The sequence below is a fragment of the Bos indicus genome, chromosome 2 (genome assembly GCF_029378745.1).
Source record: "Bos indicus isolate NIAB-ARS_2022 breed Sahiwal x Tharparkar chromosome 2, NIAB-ARS_B.indTharparkar_mat_pri_1.0, whole genome shotgun sequence".
Classification (NCBI taxonomy): domain Eukaryota; kingdom Metazoa; phylum Chordata; class Mammalia; order Artiodactyla; family Bovidae; genus Bos; species Bos indicus.
In genome coordinates, this window is record NC_091761.1 from 103,083,986 (window position 1) to 103,102,243 (window position 18,258).

The window sequence follows — 18,258 nt, forward strand, 5'->3', positions numbered from 1 at the left end:
ATTTTAACTTTTTCATAATTTCTTGAATTTCGTCCTTGTGTTCATTCCTTCAGGGTCTTCCCTATTCAGATATAATCCCTGCATGCCCATGTGCATGCCCACGTTCAACATGCACCTCTCTTCCAGGTGGCTCACTTGCCAATCAACGATCAGTCAAGGTGTTAAGATTTAGAAATGCCTTAATATGTTGCTCTGTCCTAGGGCTTTTTATATTATTTGGAGGGACTTTGGAGATGTTATATCTGAGCTAATACATTTCTAAAAGTTTTCAGAGGCACCATGGTGGGGCAGATGAGGAAATTTCTTTGGGGCAGATGCACATCAGAAGCATGTAGAATATGGGGGAGGAGATAACATTGCAGTAGCTTTCAGATAACCCTATACATACTATGTTCTACTTAGCCCTGACAGGGAGAGTAATCTGGCAACATCACAAAGGAATTTGTAATTCTGCCATCACAGTCAGTGGCAAAGCTGTCTGCCTATTCCTCTAAACTGACTATACAAGGATCACCATTAATTTCTTTCTTAGGTTCTGAGATTCTTTTTCTATGTTGTTGCTGTCGTTTAGTCACTAAGTAGTGTCCAACTCTTTTGCAACCCCCTGGGCTGTAGCCCACCAGGGTCCTCTGTCCATGGGATTTTCCAGGCAAGGATACTGGAGTGTGTTGCCATTTACTTCTCTAAGAGAGCTTCTCGACCCAGGGATTGAATCCACATCTCCTGCATTTGCAGGCAGATTTTTTACCACTGAGCCACCAGGAAAGCCCTTCTTTTTCTATTTCAAATACACCTTCCTCTAGTCTGGTAACTACCACCCTATCTGACCTTCATGATCTCACCCATAGAGGTCTCTGGAGCACTCTTCTGATATCTCCCCACCCAACCCTCTCTCCACTCCAATAAAATATCCAACAGTAAGGTATATATTCTTCAGACAGAAACAATGTCTCAGAGTGCCTATATAACTATTCACCATCTGTTGTCTAATGTTTTAGGCACAGTGAGAACGAAACAGTCATCACATTTACCATGTGACAGATTAATTTACCTGTTTAGTAGTTTCTGTCTTTCTCTCACCAGATTTTAAGTTTTTATGGGAATCCAGCATGTAAGGTCATCTGTATCCACAGTAACTTGGATAGTCTCCAGCACATGGTACACGTTCAATGCATTCTAACTCAATGAATTAGCAATTTTGCCTGCATGGCAGTTAAAGACTTCCTTCCACTTTGTTTTTGATAAATGATGTTTTCACCTTTATTTTTATACAGATACTCACTAAAATGATTACTAGATGGTTATCCATTACTCTGAAATTAATACAGTTATGAAACCTAATACATCTTACTTCATGTTCATAGTCAAATGAAAATGCATACCTGTTCTATTTCCAGTTACCCCAGATTCCCAATAATATCTTTAGTTTCTAAACACATCCATATTTTTCACTACTAAACAAAAGCCTTGGTACTTTAAAAAAAATGCCTCTGAATAGGATCAGATTCGCTGTGTTTTAGGTTCTATAAGAGCCATTCGATACTATGAACAAAGGTATGAATTTGGAAACCATGGGTCATGGATGAGTGTCGACACGACAGAGACAAGGAGTAAATCCATAAAGACAATTCCCCAGCAGGAGCTGCAGGAAGGCTGAATTGTTTCTCCAAATAATGACCCCGTGAGCTCTGCAAGATGATCTTTGCCATTTGCCAGCTGTGTGAGCAACAGCACAGTCAAGAGCCCCCACTGTTCTGATGTATTCTTCAAGGCAGTGCAGGGAGGAAGGACCATAAGGGTAAGTCCCATAATGTTGGGTCATCCCTTGTGCAAAAGAGCAAGAAAACAATAAACATAATCATCTCTTCTTTCAGACAGCTAGTTACAGTTGATGCTGAGTTGATGGTTGAATTTTTTTTAAACCACCTCATCCCGAAGCTAATGCTTAAGAAGTATGAATTTAATAACAGAAGACTGGTGCTAATGCAAAAATGCATCAAAACACCTGGCAACTGGCCAGCAAGTAGTGACCTCAGTATGATCCTGTCTTTCAGAAGAGCATTCTATTAAAATAAACATGGTGGGCCTCCTTTGAGAAGGCCGAAGATAGCCTTTTTTCCCCTCACTTAGAAAACAGAAAAGGAAGACTGTTTTGTTTCTTAATGTGGCTATGCTAGTGAATCTTTCTTCACCAAAGGGAAGCACTTTAGTGAAAGGACCTACCCAGTATGGACGGCTTACCTAGTAACCACGTCCCAGTTTCATTGTATGACTATATAATACATAAAAATTAATAGCATGGTGGAAGATATCATTAATGCAATTTTATTAGTGCATGTAATTTCCAAATTAAGCTCCAATTAGTTGGTAGTTTAGAGAAAATACTGAATATACAGCAATATACAGCTTGAGCTCAATATAATACCTGAAAATTAGAATAAAAGTGAAAAAAAGAGACATGATCAGCTATCTAGAGAATAACCAACAGAGGCTAAAAATAAACTTGGACTTTAATCGTAGTTCTAAAATCAACTCAGTGCTTCATCTCAGGGGGCTCCATGAATTTGGTCCTCTATTATGTTACTAAGGACCATATACATAGAAATACACAGAAAAATACTTTTTTGGGGGTGGTAATATGTATAGATCCAACCAGTCCATTCTGAAGGAGATCAGCCCTGGGATTTCTTTGGAGGGAATGATGCTGAAGCTGAAACTCCAGTACTTTGGCCACCTCATGCGAAGAGTTGACTCATTGGAAAAGACTCTGATGCTGGGAGGGATTGGGGGCAGGAGGAGAAGGGGATGACAGAGGATGAGATGGCTGGATGGCATCACTGACTCGATGGATGTGAGTCTGAGTGAACTCTGGGAGTTGGTGACGGACAGGGAGGCCTGGGGTGCTGAGATTCATGGGGTCACAAAGAGTCGGACACAACTGAGCGACTGAACTGAACTGAACTGAACTGAATATGCATATGCTATGCTATGCTAAGTCACTTCAGTCGTGTCCGACTCTGTGTGACCCCATAGACGGCAGCCACCAGGCTCCCCTGTCCCTGGGATTTTACAGGCAAGAACACTCTATAGACTTATTAAATATTGATAATTATTCTCCTTGTTGTTACTTAGTTCTTCATGAGAAAAAAAAAAGATACAAAGAAGAGAGCACCAGTTTGTAAATATGAACATTAGTTTCCCTCATATCTTCTCTAACACTTGGTTCACAAAATGTCCATCTGAGGTACAATCTCTCCATGAAGGTTTACCTGATTACATCAGCTGAAAGCTCTCTTTCTACTTTAAATATGGAGGATGTCTTGCTTCAATTTCCTCCTGGCATTCTTTTTTTGCACTATCTCCTATTATCACTCATTTAACATTTACCTTCTCCTGCTAGCCCAGATGGTAAAGAATCCATCTACAGTGCAGGAGGCCTGTGCTGGATCCCTGGGTCGGAAAGAAGGGAATGGCAACCCACTCCAGTATTCTTGCCTGGAGAATCCCATGAACAGAGGGGCCTGATGGGCTATAGTCCATGGGGTTGCAAAGAGTCAGACACGACTGAGCAACTAACACTTCCACTTTTCTCCTGCGAGAACACAGGCATAAATCATGCCTAACTCATCACTCACACAGGGACACAGAGACTGCGAACTAGTTGAATGAATAAAGCATTCATTCACTTTATCTCTACACTGAGTACCCAGGGGACAATACCTCTAGTCATCTTTTGGTACCCTTGCAGAGATACACAACTAGTTGCTAGTTGAGGTAATGCTTGCATATGCTTAGAACATTAGTCTCACAGACAATATGTCATGCCATTTCCCTGTTTAAAAATTTCCAATGGCTTCTCATCATACTAAAAACAGTAGGCAAATTCCTTTTGTTTCCTTACCTGTTTGATGCTTCGTGCTCTTTCTCTGGGGTTTTTCATTTTTTTCAACAAATCCCTTACCCCTTTCATCATCCTGCACTATGTTCTATCCATATTAGGCAAGTTTCTATTCCTCTAAATGATCAAGTGTGTCCCCATTTCAGGATCACTGACTGCTTCTCTGCCTGGGACTTTCTCTTCTAAATGTTCATATGCTGGTGCTGGCTTCTCCCGGTCCTTGTTGGTCTCCACTCGGATGTCACCTTCCAACAGAGGCCCTTCTTTTGCTATCCTATTTTCCTATTTAATTCTCACCTCTCAGTTTCTGCCTCTTAATTTGCTCTATTTTCTTGCCGGAACATTTACTATTATTGGTGATTATGGGCAATGGCAACCCACTCCAGTACTCTTGCCTGGAGAATCCCATGGACTCAGGAGCCTGGTGGGCTGCTGTCTACGGGGTCACACAGAGTTGGACACGACTGAAGCGACTTAGCAGCAGCAGCAGCATGCTATTTATTCATTTGACTGCTTTTTTGCTTTTCCATTAGAATACAAGTAACAAAAGGGTAGAGAATTTGTTTAGTTCATCTCTGTATTACAGTGCCTAGAATGATGCCTGGCACACAGAAACTTCTCAGCCACTATTTCTTGAATATATTGATAAATAAATCAGTGAACATCAGAGCATTTTATGCATAAAGACCAAATAACTTATTGACACAATAAAAACCGGTGTGAACCAGCAACCCAACAATTACATTGTATCTCAAATCATTTCCAAAGATAATTCTTGACGTGTTGATATTTTATGTTAAATAGCTTGCAGTTACTTACTCTCTCAAAGTATTACCCATTCTAACTAATAATCAAAATCATGATGATAATATTGAAGGAGAAATGGTGCTACATGCCAATGAATTTAAATGAAAATTTGAGGGACCAAATATCTCTGATGAAGATAAATATCATCTTTTCTTGAGAAACACACAAAAAATTCTCTACCAAAATAATCTCATGGTTGATTCAGATTACAATGTTATTATTTCTACAAATGGTTAGGCTCTTGACTCCTACTAGATTTAAAATCTCAGGATGGAAAACTGAGGTTGCAAATGGTCTAGATTCCCTATCTTTATTCTTCAGCTTCTCATACCATAAAATAGGACACATTAACCTCATTTAAAGGTGGTTCTTAAATTAAGTATACTTCCAACTTTATTACTTTGATTTCTAGATCCCTAATTTCCTTATTTGCATTTCCTAGTTTCTGTTATATCTAGTAGTACCACATAGAAGATAATATCCCTGACCTTGTCCTATATCTTATGTTTGTGATCGAGTCTTAGGCAATGCACTGACAATTTGAAGTAGGATGGAGAATCTCTGAGGGAAGTTAAGAATGACTGCCTTGACTATCCAGTATTTTTTTTCAATTGGAGTATAGTTGATTTTTTTTATAGTCAATTTTTGGGGGCTTCTCTGATAGCTCAGTTGGTAAAGAATCAGTCTGTGATGCAGGAGACCTGGGTTGGATCCATGGGTCCAGAAGATCCCTTGAAGAAGGAAATGGCAACCCACTCCAGTATTCTTGCCTGGAAAATTCCATGGACAGAGGAGCCTAATGGGCTTATGGTCCATGGGGTCACCAGAGTTGGACACAACTTAGCAGCTAAACTACCACAGTAGTTGATTTATAATGCTGTGTTAGTTTCAGGTGTACAGCAAAGGTGTACAGATGTATATACATATAATCACCTTTTTCAAAGACTCTTTTCCCATATAGGCCATTACAGAGTATTGAGTAGAGTTCCCTGTTCTATACAGCAGGTTCTTATAGCTATCTATTTTATATATAGTAGTGTGTATATGTTTGTTCCAGTCTCCCAATTTGTCTTTCCCTCTCTTATCCCTTAAGGAAGCATAAGCAAAAACTGAGTAATTCATCCAAAGTAGATTATACCTAATTCCACATAAACATGGTAATTCCAGTTTGCAACCACTTTGTTCTTTCATATTTAGATCATCACATTTGTAGATATAGAAAATAAAATTGTATATCTAACCTAGGATGGCTTCCCATATATTTCATAAGGAAACAAGACTTGATCTCTCAAAGCAACTGAATACACTTGGGAAATGCCCCTACCTGTCTTTAAACAGTGCTCTGTTAATTCCTTTCCTACGAAGCAGATCTTGTGGTCCATAGGGTGTGTCTTTGCATTTAGAGTCTGTGTCACAGAGTAGGGTTTGCAGGAACGGGAAGAATCCAGTACTAGGAAGGTTTCGAGGTGCAAGGTAACCTGAAAGTCAAAAAAAAAGTAAACAGTAATTAAATCACTATGATGTTTCCTTGGGAAGGGAAAGAAGTGCAGTAACCATTCTGTGAAATTATCTTCTGGATTATGACTGTTTGGGTCCCCTATGGATCAAAAGACTTTAAAATGCTTGTTGCCCCACAAATTTTTCTTCCTGAGATTTATTCTAAGGAACTAGCTGCAAGAATGTTTGCCAGAGTGTTAACAATAAATCCATATTATATTATCCATATAATAAAATACAATGCAACCACCTGTGGCGGATTCATTTTGATATTTGGCAAAACTAATACAATTATGTAAAGTTTAAAAATAAAATAAAATTTTAAAAAAATGTCAAGTAATACAGATATTTATAATACATTGTTAATTTAAAAGAGTAGATCAGAAAACCGTATGACCAGAATAGCCATAATTTTTTCAAAAATATATAAATATATGTAGTCTATTAAAAAATCTGGAGCAGGGCTTCCCTGGCGGTCCAGTGATTAAGACTCTGCTTCCACTACAAGGGGAGTGGGTTTGATCCTTGGTCAGGAAACTAAGATTCCCACATGTCAGGTGGCAAGGTCAAATAAACAATAAATAAGTTTTAATAATAAAAATAAAAAGTTCATTCTCTAAGTCTGTGAGTTGGTTTTTATTTTGTAAATAAGTTCATTCGTATCATTTCTTTTGAATTGGAGGAATTTCTTTTCCTTAGTGGTATATTTCACATGACTTTGTTTACTTTCATTTGATTATATATTAACTATTTTTTCCTACAATATACATATCTTCTTTTGTAATCAAAGGCATTATAAATGAAGCCAATCTTCCAGATGCAGGAAATATTTTTGATGTCCTCAAAATTTAAAATTATCCTATACACGCAATATTTTCTTCCTATTTAAAAACCAATAATAATGATATGAATGAATATGCAGATATTCCCTAATATTAAAAACACAATTATTGTAGCAGTTAACCGGTTTTGTAACCTTTAACATTTGCTTTATAATATGTGATGATAGCATACACGAATTAAGACAATATGCAAGCTGTGAATTACAAATCTTTTCACAAAATTAGGTTAGGTACTAAAACACTGGCTTCCTCCCTTTGGGGAATACAGATAACAATGAATTTTCAAAAAACCTTAGAAACCATGAGGATAATTTTGACCAAAGACTGAAAAGCGAAACCTTAAGTTCTCATGAACCTATTAAAATGAGTGGCAGTACAGATGTTTTCATTATAAACATAAAGAATTTTTTTAAAAAAAGAAAAAATTGTAAGAGCAATGAGGCTAAGTATGCATTATTAATAAAAAGAATAATAAGTAGAAATTTAAGTAACTTAAATACAGATATTTTTTTAAAAATTGAAAATAAAAAGTAAGAGGAAGTAGGAAAATTGGCCAGGAAATAAGAGGAAACAAAATGGAGAGACTGAAAGATGCAATACTGTAGACTTTGGACGTGGAGGAAAGAGCCAAAAGCCAAGGAAAGTGGGCAACCTCTGCTGTTGCTGCTAAGTCGCTTCAATCGTGTCTGACTCTGTGCGATCCCATAGACGGCAGTCCACCAGGCTCCACCGTCCCTGGGAGTCTCCAGGCCAAGAATAACTGGAGTGGATTGCCATTTCCTTCTCCAATGCATGAAAGTGAAAAGTGAAAGTGAAGTCGCTCAATCGTGTCCGACTTTTCACGACCCCATGGACCACAGCCTACCAGGCTCCTCCATCCATAGGATTTTCCAGGCAAGAGTACTGGAGTGGGGTGCCATTGCCTTCTCCCTCTAGAAGCCAGAAAACAGATCCTCCTAGAGCCTCCAGAAAGAATGCAGCCCTGCCAACACCTTTAACTCACAAAGACTAAATAAATCCTGGACTTCTGAACTCTAGAAAGGTAACTTAATAAGTTAGTGCTTTTTCTAAGTCACAAAGTTTGTGGTAATTTGTTACAGCAACCACAGGAAAAACTAACACAAAAACACCAGTATGGATTAAAGTTACCCTGTGTACGAGACAGCAAAAGTGACGCTGATGTATGGAACAGTCTTATGGACTCTGTGGGAGAGGGAGAGGGTGGGAAGATTTGGGAGAATGGCATTGAAACATGTAAAATATCATGTATGAAACGAGATGCCAGTCCAGGTTCGATGCACGATCCTGGATGCTTGGGGCTAGTGCACTGGGACGACCCAGAGGGATGGTATGGGGAGGGAGGAGGGAGGAGGGTTCAGGATGGGGAGCACATGTATACCTGTGATGGATTCATTTTGATATTTGGCAAAACTAATACAATTATGTAAAGTTTAAAAATAAAATTAAATTTAAAAAAAAAAACTGGAAAAAAAAAAAGAAAATTCAAACAAAATTGGAAAGAAATCCACCAGACTACTCATTATTACCTTCTAAGAAGCTTCTTTTTCTGACACCAGAAAGACCCGTGTCTTCCCTAACATTAAACAAGTGATAACTTGAGTGAACCTTCAGTGTTTTCATCGTAGCACAATTCCCTGAATAAGCTCAAGAGCAGCAAACTGCCTGTTATCAGTTCACATCACTCTGTCACAACATTCTGCCATACACACCTCTACAGTTCTCAGTGGAGTTTCACCATGAATGGTAAGTCACCCTGTTATACAGATGCCACCTGGAACTGCTCATTTGGGGTATGGGGTTATTCCTAGTCCATCTCAAGCACGTGCAGGGAGTCATCAGAATGGAAGGCAGATAGAAGGGCTGCAGATGACCCCTCTCCCCTAAAGCACTCATCAAGCAGATGGTGTGACTGACCTAGTGCTGAACACAATGGGAGTTCCGCCGTAAGAATAGAGGAATAGAGGAAAAGAAGGGAAAAGATGTCAGGGGAAGAAGATCTAGGAAGAGGTGGAATATTACAGCCAGTGTTACTTATTCTGGAACTAATTACAGTTTGTAAATTATTAAATAAAAATTTGAAAGAATTTAAACCTACAACATTCCTTGATGTGATTAATAATAGATATGCCTATTTTATAGGAAAATTCATTAAGGAATCTCTTCAGAAACAAGACCCTATTGTGTTCAAAAAGTATAGACAGTCAACATTTTGCAGTTTTTTGATAATTGATGTTTAACCTGTTACAATGGGTTCAAGGAAAAGAGGAACTGGCTGACGTGTGTACAAAGTTAAGTTAACACAGTGTTGTGCAGAACGTGAACTGCCAGAATTACGTATTTTACCATCACCTTTTAACAAGAACCATATACTCATTAAAATAAGAGCGTCTGTGGCAACAACAATAACACTGATTTATTAAGCACCTATTGTATACCATGTAGCCATGAAATGTTATTACAGGGAATGGATGCAAAGCAAACATTTTTAGTAGTAAACTACCAGTTAACTAAGCTTTTAACTAAATCAAATTTAGTTGTCATTGTTTTAAGAATGAAATAGGCATTATTTGACTCTCTAGTTGTCATGCATGGCCTTAGTTGTCCGCAGCATGTGGGATACTAGTTCCCTGTTGTTCAGTCACTCAGTCGTGTCTGACTCTTCTCGACCCACGGCCTGCAGCATGCAAGAATTCCTTGTCCTTCATTACCTTCCAGGGTTTCCTTAAACTCGTGTCCACTGAGTCAATGATGCTACCCAACCAGCTCATCTTCTGTCACCTCCTTCTCCTCGTGTCCTCAGTCTTTCTCAGCATCAGGGTCTTTTCAAATGAGTCAGCTCCTCGCATCAGGTTGCCAAAGTATTGGAGCTAGCTTCAGCTTCAGCATCAGTCCTTTCAATGACTATTCAGGGTTAATTTCCTTTAGGGTTGACTGGTTTGATCTCCTTGCAGTCCAAGGGACTCTCAAGAGTCTTCTCTAGCACCACAGTTCAAAGGCATCAATTCTTCAGTGCTCAGCCTTCTTTATGGTCCAACTCTCACATCCATACATGACACTGGAAACCCCATAGCTTTGACTATATGGGCATTTGTTGGCAAAGTGATGTCTTTGCTTTTGCATACACTATTTAAGTTTGTCATAGCTTTTCTTCCAAGGAGCAAGTGTCTTTTAATTTCAATGGCTGCAGTCACCATCGGCAGTGATTTTGTTGCCCAAGAAAATAAACTCTGTTACTGTTTCTATTTTTTCCCCACCTATTTGCCATGGGTCAGATGCCATGATTTTAGTTTTTTGAATGGGATCAAACCTGCATCCCCTGCATTGGAAGGTAGATTCTTAATCACTGGACCACCGGGGAAGTCCCTCGTTCATTTCTTGCTTGCACTCATCCTCACTCGTTCTTTTCCTCTTCCCTTATCTCAACTAATCTATTTACTATTCCCTTTTCTCTATTTCTCAGTCTTCTGTCTTTCCTTTCCACACACCGCCTTCTTGTTTCCATGTCTTCTTTTCTCTCCTCCTCCTGCTACTGCCCTTTCTCTCACCTAGCCCTCTATCTCTTTATCACTGATACAGCCACAAATGTATTTTTCCCAACATCTTCTCTTATTCCGTTTTTTTCTTTCTCATCACTACAGAAGGATTTTTGCCCACTTCCATAATACATTCAGGAGCTTGTTGCTCACTGGCACTATCTATAGAAGTACTATTTTCTACTTATTGTATTTTTAGAGAAAGAAATGTCACAGCCTTTTTGGTAATGAAGCTGCTTCCATTTGACATCATTAGGCTCAGAAAGCATTCTGCAGGCTGCCTTGGTGACATTTGTAAATATTATAATAATGGTAGAATCGGAGAACTTCCACTGTGTTTCTTTGTGTTTTTCTCAAAGCAGTTCAGAACCCAACCTAGGTGATTTTTTTGTGTTTTCAGGTGAAAGGAATTTGTTCTTTACCCTAGCGGAGAGGTGAATGATAAATTTTGGAATAAAATCCTGGCTTTTAAAAATATGGAGTTATTCATTTGAGGGGTTATGTTTTTCTTACCTTTTTGGATACAGGGTCACATTTGTAGAAAAAGTATCAGTCCTTCTAAGCAGGCAAATGAGAAGTTGCCTTGTGAAACATCATAGCAACAATCTGTCACCATGACAAGTACACGAAATAGGACAAACATTTCTAGAAACATTACCTACAAATGATCCAATAACCCGATATGAATTAAACAAATAGGAGAAAGAAAATGAATCTCAGAAGTAAAGGTGTAATAATTTATTTAAGTAAGTCCTTTTCTTCTTCTAGTTTTTGAGAAAGTTTTATTCTCAATTGCATTGTAAAAGACATATTGAAAATTATGAACGACATAAAACCTGACATTTCAAATTGTCAGGCACTACAGGACTGCCCTTGTTCTCCTTCCCACACACCTTCCACTTAGAGGATCAGCTTGTCCTGATCCTGTTCCCCTGCCCACCACAAGGTAAAATCAAATAGAACGGATCTTTCTGACTTCATTCCCTCTGAAAAACTGCTTTTATTTATTTTACCTTCACGGTCCAGAGAGACCTTGCATACATACACGCTAAGTCACTTCAATTGTGTCCGACTCTTTGGGACCCCATGGACTCTGGCCCACCAGCCTCCTTTGTCCATGGAATTCCCCAGGCAAGAATACTGGAGTGGATTGCCATCTCCTCCAGGGGATCTTCCTGACCCAAGGATTGAACCCATGTCTGCTGACATCTCCTGCATTGCAGGCAGGTCTTTACCGCTGAGCCACCAGGGAAGCCGTAGAGGTCTTAGCTTGGGGTTAAATACTGATAGGACTGAGAATCTTCAGAGCCATCAGCTCAATAAAACTGCCCTTTTGAAAGACTAAAGAATAAGCTATGTGAAAGAAAGAAAAGTTCTAACATATTTCTCAGCACAATGCTTGGCACATTGTAAGCAATTATTAATTATATTAATAAATGAATCAATGAATAGATGAGTCCCTGAGGGTCACAGTAAGACAGAATGATTTAGAATTTTAGCATAATATACATCCTTGTTATTTGTAAGGCAAAGTTTCCAATTTTATCACCAAGTATAGTAAGTTCAGAGGATAACAATGGATATATTAACAGTAAGCTCAGTGGATAAGTACAAAGGATAATATTGCATTATATTCATGTATCTTATAAAAGTAGATAGACTGATATTGATTAATGAAATCAATAACATTTATTGTTACAGGCCATTTAGTTCTTGGTTTCTACAGAAATCTAGCTAGTACACATTGACATCTCTAACACCAACTGCTCAGTTTATTATCCACAAAGTGAATTCATCCATCATCTATTAAATAAATGTTTACTGAACAGATACTGTGTGGCTGGCACTGAGGAGGTTCTAAGTAAGGTTCATTCTTCTATTAAATTTTCTTTCATTTAAACATTTTAAAATGTAACTCTGGGTTATTTGTATTTGTGTATGAGTGTGTTTGTGTGTTAGAAAGAAAGCAAATTAGTGTCTGATTTCAAAGCTCATCATGGTTTTAGTATATAAACTGCATATAGAAGTCATTTGTTTTCCTGAAATGTCAAAAATACTGTGAATAAAATATAATTGAAAATACATAGTAAAATATTGGGTTAAAAAAAAGATTCACATTTTGACAGAATTAAACAGCTATCATTTCATGTGATGGCACCCCACTCCAGTACTCTTGCCTGGAAAATCCCAGGGATGGAGGAGGCTGCAAGGCTGCAGTCCATGGGGTCGCTGAGGGTCGGACACGACTGAGCGACTTCACTTTCACTTTTCACTTTCATGCATTGGAGAAGGAAATGGCAACCCACTCCAGTGTTCTTGCCTGGAGAATCCCAGGGATGGGGGAGCCTGGTGGGCTTCCGTCTATGGGGTCGCACAGAGTTGGATATGACTGAAGTGACTTAGCAGCAGCAGCATTTCATGTGAACCCCATGACAGCTCTATAAGATAGGTAAGTCAAGTGTACACCCATTTCACAGATAACCTCAGAGAGACCAAACAATTTTACTCAAGGTCACATGAAAAACAAGAGGCCAGGGATGGATCTAGAACTATATGACATAGGACAATAATGAAAAAAATATTTTGTTCAGTTAAGTTTCAGTACATCTTGGAATGAACAGACTGAAACTTTGAAGAACAGGTACCACCTCTGGTTTTGCTGTTGATTCATTGAATTCCCAGGGTAAATTAATCTATGTTTCTATTTTCACATCCACCAAATTGAGGATAATGGGCCTTGCCACCTCATGGGGCACAAGGGAGATTAATTGGATACAGCTTGTGTAAAGTCCTATGAACGCTGAGGAAGGAAAGGCCACACAGAATCATGAGTTACCAATGCTCACTGTTATTGCAACATTTGTCTAATTCACACACAGTGGCTAGGGCTCTGCTGTTCTGCCTGGTCTCTCATTTCTGTGCTGTGAACCAATGGGTGGATAAGAGGATTGCATGCCATGTTTCTTCCCCTAGTAATTCATAATGTGTACCTGTATCAACTGGTGTAGTGCTTCAATTACTGCATGTTCAGTGGGTGTGGTGTCATGACACATCTTTCCTAATTCTCCCCAGACAAGTCTTGCTTCACAAGTGCTTTCCCAAATTCAAATCCATTGGCAAATGTAGACTGTTACTGGCAGTGAGGGCTGAGGCACAATGTCTAATCCTTAAAGCGGTGGGTAAGGAGGTCCTATACACAAAAGGTTGGTGTCTGTATATGTCTAATGGCTAGAGCTCCAATACTTTGGCCACCTGATGCAAATAGCCAACTCATTGGAAAAGACCCTGATGCTGGGAAAGATTGAACACAGAAGGAGAAGAGGGTAGCAGAGGATGAGACTGTTGGATGGTCAATCAATTGAACTGAATCACCAATTTAATGGACATGAACTTGGGCAAACTCCAGGAGATGATGAGGGACAGGGAGGTCTGGTGTGCTGCAATCCATGGAGTTGCAAAGAGTTAGACACGACTTGGCAACTGAACAACAACAACAAACTGGCTAAAGTTATTGAGAAAAGAACAGATTTGGGTGACTGAGATGGCATTCTGCATGCTGGGATCCTTCCCACATCTCCCACTCTCCCTGGAGCTGCTTCTAAGAACCACAGTCAATGGATTTTGAAAGATGCAAAAAATGTCCCTGTGGAGACCATTCTGGGCTCTGGCTATGCAGTTGCAGGCATGAGAGGAAGTGGGGGACGATTCCTGCCTGCTTTGTGTCTTTAGTTTATTACTATTATTATTTTTTAAGATAACAGGATGAGGCAGTTTGGACTAGGGATATTGCAATCTCTTTGGATGTTATCTCTTCAGTTTTCAAAGTACACACTTGAGTTGATGGTCAGTCAAAAGGGCTCCATAACCCACATTACTAAGTTTCCAGAACAGAATGAACAGCCCTCCTTTCTGAATATTAAGGGGACCCTTCTGGGTGATGGCTTCCAAAGGGCATGGTCTGATCTATTCAAATCATAAACAAAATGATTTGATTCAAGGCTAGGACACACAACAGGAACACATATATGCTAGATAAAAAACTCCCATATGGACTGACTCTGGAGAAATTTAAAAGTAAGAATCTCCAAAATACTATTAAAAAATATTCCCACTTGGCAAAGAATGTTGAATTCTACAATTCATCTTGGGTGAGTGGGGTCTGTTTGTCCTGTTAGATGGCCTAACCTTAACTCGTATTTTGCCTTTCTGAAACTTGTCTTTTATGCAGAGGGACTCACAATTGCATTTTTAAAATCTCCCTGCCATGGCCATTCACAAACAGAATCTTGGCAACAGTTTTATTTACTTCTAAGTTAAAGTTAAAAGAAAAAAAGAATTAATCCTGACTCCTCACTTCATTGCAGGACATTCTTCCTATTAAGCTTAATTTCTTAATTCTCTCTGGATGTGGTTGACCAGGAGAGAGCCTTCTGGCCACTGGGGCAGGGCTGATATGAAGCTGGGTATACATTGGTATGACTGTGTGGATTGGTCATATAAAAAAGACCTGATAGAGACATGGGCTGAGAGCCACTGTACTGAGCCACATCAGTTGCAGCCTCTCCCCTAAGATAAGCTCCCCTCCCACACAGATCCAGCAACATCAGCTAAAATTTAGCAAAAAAGAGGGGGTACTCCAGAAGAGTGATATTTCTCCCAGAGCCACCACATCTGTTCTGATCTGTGCAGAAATTCTGACTGCTAATTGTTAACTGCACTGCGTATCAGCCCGGTACCTGGGTAGTTAACCCACACTGGAAGAATGAACTGAGGAACTGATTCCTCTCTCCATGTGATGTTTGGGATTGGGGGAGTAGGAAGAAAGGGAGCATCAGGATTTCCATCAACTCTGGGACCAAATGAGTTTAGGAAAAAGAATTTATTTCCTTTCTTTTTCTTGTTTCTTAAGGTAGCACTGACTCCTATCCTGAGAATGAATGTTGCATGGGGAAACAGTGCCTTAACCCATTTTCTCATGAACTCCCAACTGAAAAGTGACCTGGAACTGGAAAGATTTCCCCTAACCCCCACACACCACTTCCAGGAGTGTAATTTTTATATAATGAAATGTATTGGCTTTGAGTCTCACTGTACTAAAATTCCCTTCACCAAGTTAGCTTAGATAGAGCAATTCAGCAAACACCCTAGTATTTATTTGTGGGAGTCCATTAAAACTGTGCATTACAAACGTGGGAGTCCTTCAGCAAAACTCAAGTCACTGTTTGGAGAAGGGAATTTCTTTCCAGAAGGATTTAGGGAGGCTTTTAAAAGTACACACTCTATAATGGAAAAAAATAAGGTAATGAGGAAATCTGAATGAGAACAAAGAAAGATTAAGAAAAAACAGAATCAGCACATAATAGGCGCCAAAGGTCTGTATATTATTAGAGGTGGACCACAAATTTGAGCCTGAATGTCCTAAGGAACTGAAAGAAATGATCATTTAGCCAGTTCACAGTATTAATAAAAATAAACAAATGCTTTGGGAGAGGTACAGCTTTCCCTATATTGAGAGAAATACTAATGCTCAGGCATCGAGAACTATACTTCAGCAGGTCCTAGTGCATTTGTTCCCACCCAGCACAGGAGCATCTTTGAAAGTGACTAACCATCCAGTAACCCATCCTTAATGGTGAGTGACTGAGAACCCCTGAGAGTGTCTGCCACTAAGCGGCAAAGACTAGGGAGAAACTGAGGAACTGAGCTCCCTTTACCACCTAGTAACAGAGGTCATTTCCAAGTTGGGCCACCATCATCATAGTCCTGGTATACAAAATACTGATTAAGGCAATAAAAATAGCGTAAAGCTGTTTGGTGTTAGATAGAAACATATCCCCTGCAAACTCTCCCCCAAATCTTTGCTTATCCGATAACTGGGTTAAGTTCTGAGTTAACTTTTAGGAATTACTCTTGTGAGTGAAGTACAGGACAGGAACAAGAGTTTAAAATTATCCTTTTTAATCCTAGCTTTGCAAGTAATTTACTAAGTAAATCACTATGACCTCTACCATGAGTCATTTCCTCACTTATGCAGGAAAAATAAATCTGGGTACCTATCCATCATAACTATTACAAGTAGAAGAATCTCCTATAAAATGTGGTTAGCCATGTTGAAGTATTAAGCACTTAAGATGAAAATTATGTTTGAAAATTAAAATGTGATCTCAATAACTCATTAAGAGTTATGACATGGAGAAAAGAACTTCAGTTGTCATCCCTATAAAAGTATGCTACTAATAACTGTTTTTTTTTTCATTCAGAAATATGATTCAGTTATGATCACAGAGAATTTTGTGCATTACAGTATAAGAATAAAAGTCAGAGCAATGCATTGCTAGGAGCACTTGTATAGAAAAGAATTAGGTCTTATAAAGGCAGAACTTAGTAACTTCTCTGATTCAATAGACGGTCTTGGGAAGAACAGGATCTGATCACAGGGTTCCAAATCTGATCATTCCTCAACAGCTTGTGTAATATTCATATCTTTGGTATTCATATTACATCAATTTACAAATGATTCTTGTGACAACCTGCCAGTGGAAAATGTATGTCACAACCTTTTCTTTCAAGCAGTGCTGCTGACAAGTAGCAGTCTCATCTTCTTGTCAAACTTGACTTTCTCCTAAGCCAAAGATTCTCTTACTAAGACTTCTGCCAATCACAAAGAGACAACTTAAGTGATCCATGGCTTGCTTTGTAACCACAACATATGAACGGCCTTCCCCCTCCCTCTCTGTAGAACACCTTTTCATCAGAGCCACTGTCTCATTGGGAGAGAAAAGAGAAAAATTCCCCAGTGGCCTTTTCCTAAGTTGTAGAGTCAAAAATATTAACATAGCAATTAGTATTTCCCATTTTTTCTAAGAAAAAAAGTTCTTTTTTTCTGAAAAGAATGTACCTGAGAAAAATAGAATTGAAATCATGAAATGCCATTTTACACCTATCAGATAGGCCAAAGTTTAAAAAGTCTGACCACACCAAGTGCTGGAGAGGATACGCAGCAGTGGGAGCTCTCATCCCATGGTGGGGAAGAAGTGTGTTAGTAAAGCTACACTGTGGAAGTGTAGCAATGCAGGAGACCAGGGTTCGATCCCTGGGCATCCTCTGGAGAAGGGAATGGCAATCCACTCCAGTAATCTTGCCTGGAGAATTCCATGGACAGAGAAGCTTCACTGGCTACAGTTTGTGGGGTCACAAAGAGTCAGACACAACTGAGTGACTAACACACACAAGCACACACACACACACACACACACACACACACACACACTGTGGAAAGCATCTGGCCACATTCAACATCATTGAAAATATGCATGGCTCTAGGTATATATGCTATACCACATGTGCACAAAGACATAAAAGAATATGCATCAAAATTCCATCATAAATAAACAAAATGAAGAACTGATATCATCAAAGACGAAGGATAAGTAGATTGTGATATATCTATGCATGGAGTACATGGTCAAGCTGAATACAGTAAAGTTGTATAAATCAACAGAAATAAACATATAAAATGCAATGCTGAGGGAAAGCATAATGTCCAGCTTCAAAAGTATGACGCTGAAGGATACTAGAGTGGGGTACCATTTATGTAAATTTTAAAACCCTGTGGTCAAAAGGCATAAACTTCCAGTTATAAGATAAACAAGTCCTGGGG

General features: G+C 39.1%; 1 protein-coding gene across 1 annotated transcript in view; it reads right to left on the reverse strand.

The window, feature by feature from the left end:
- The window catches only part of ABCA12 (ATP binding cassette subfamily A member 12), a 198,224-nt gene that overhangs the window by 130,149 nt on the left and 49,817 nt on the right, over positions 1 to 18,258 (reverse strand). Inside the window, exon 3 of the mRNA XM_070771765.1 lies at positions 6,030 to 6,183. Within this exon, the coding sequence (XP_070627866.1) occupies positions 6,030 to 6,183 (154 nt within the window). The remainder of the gene's footprint in view (positions 1 to 6,029; positions 6,184 to 18,258) is intronic.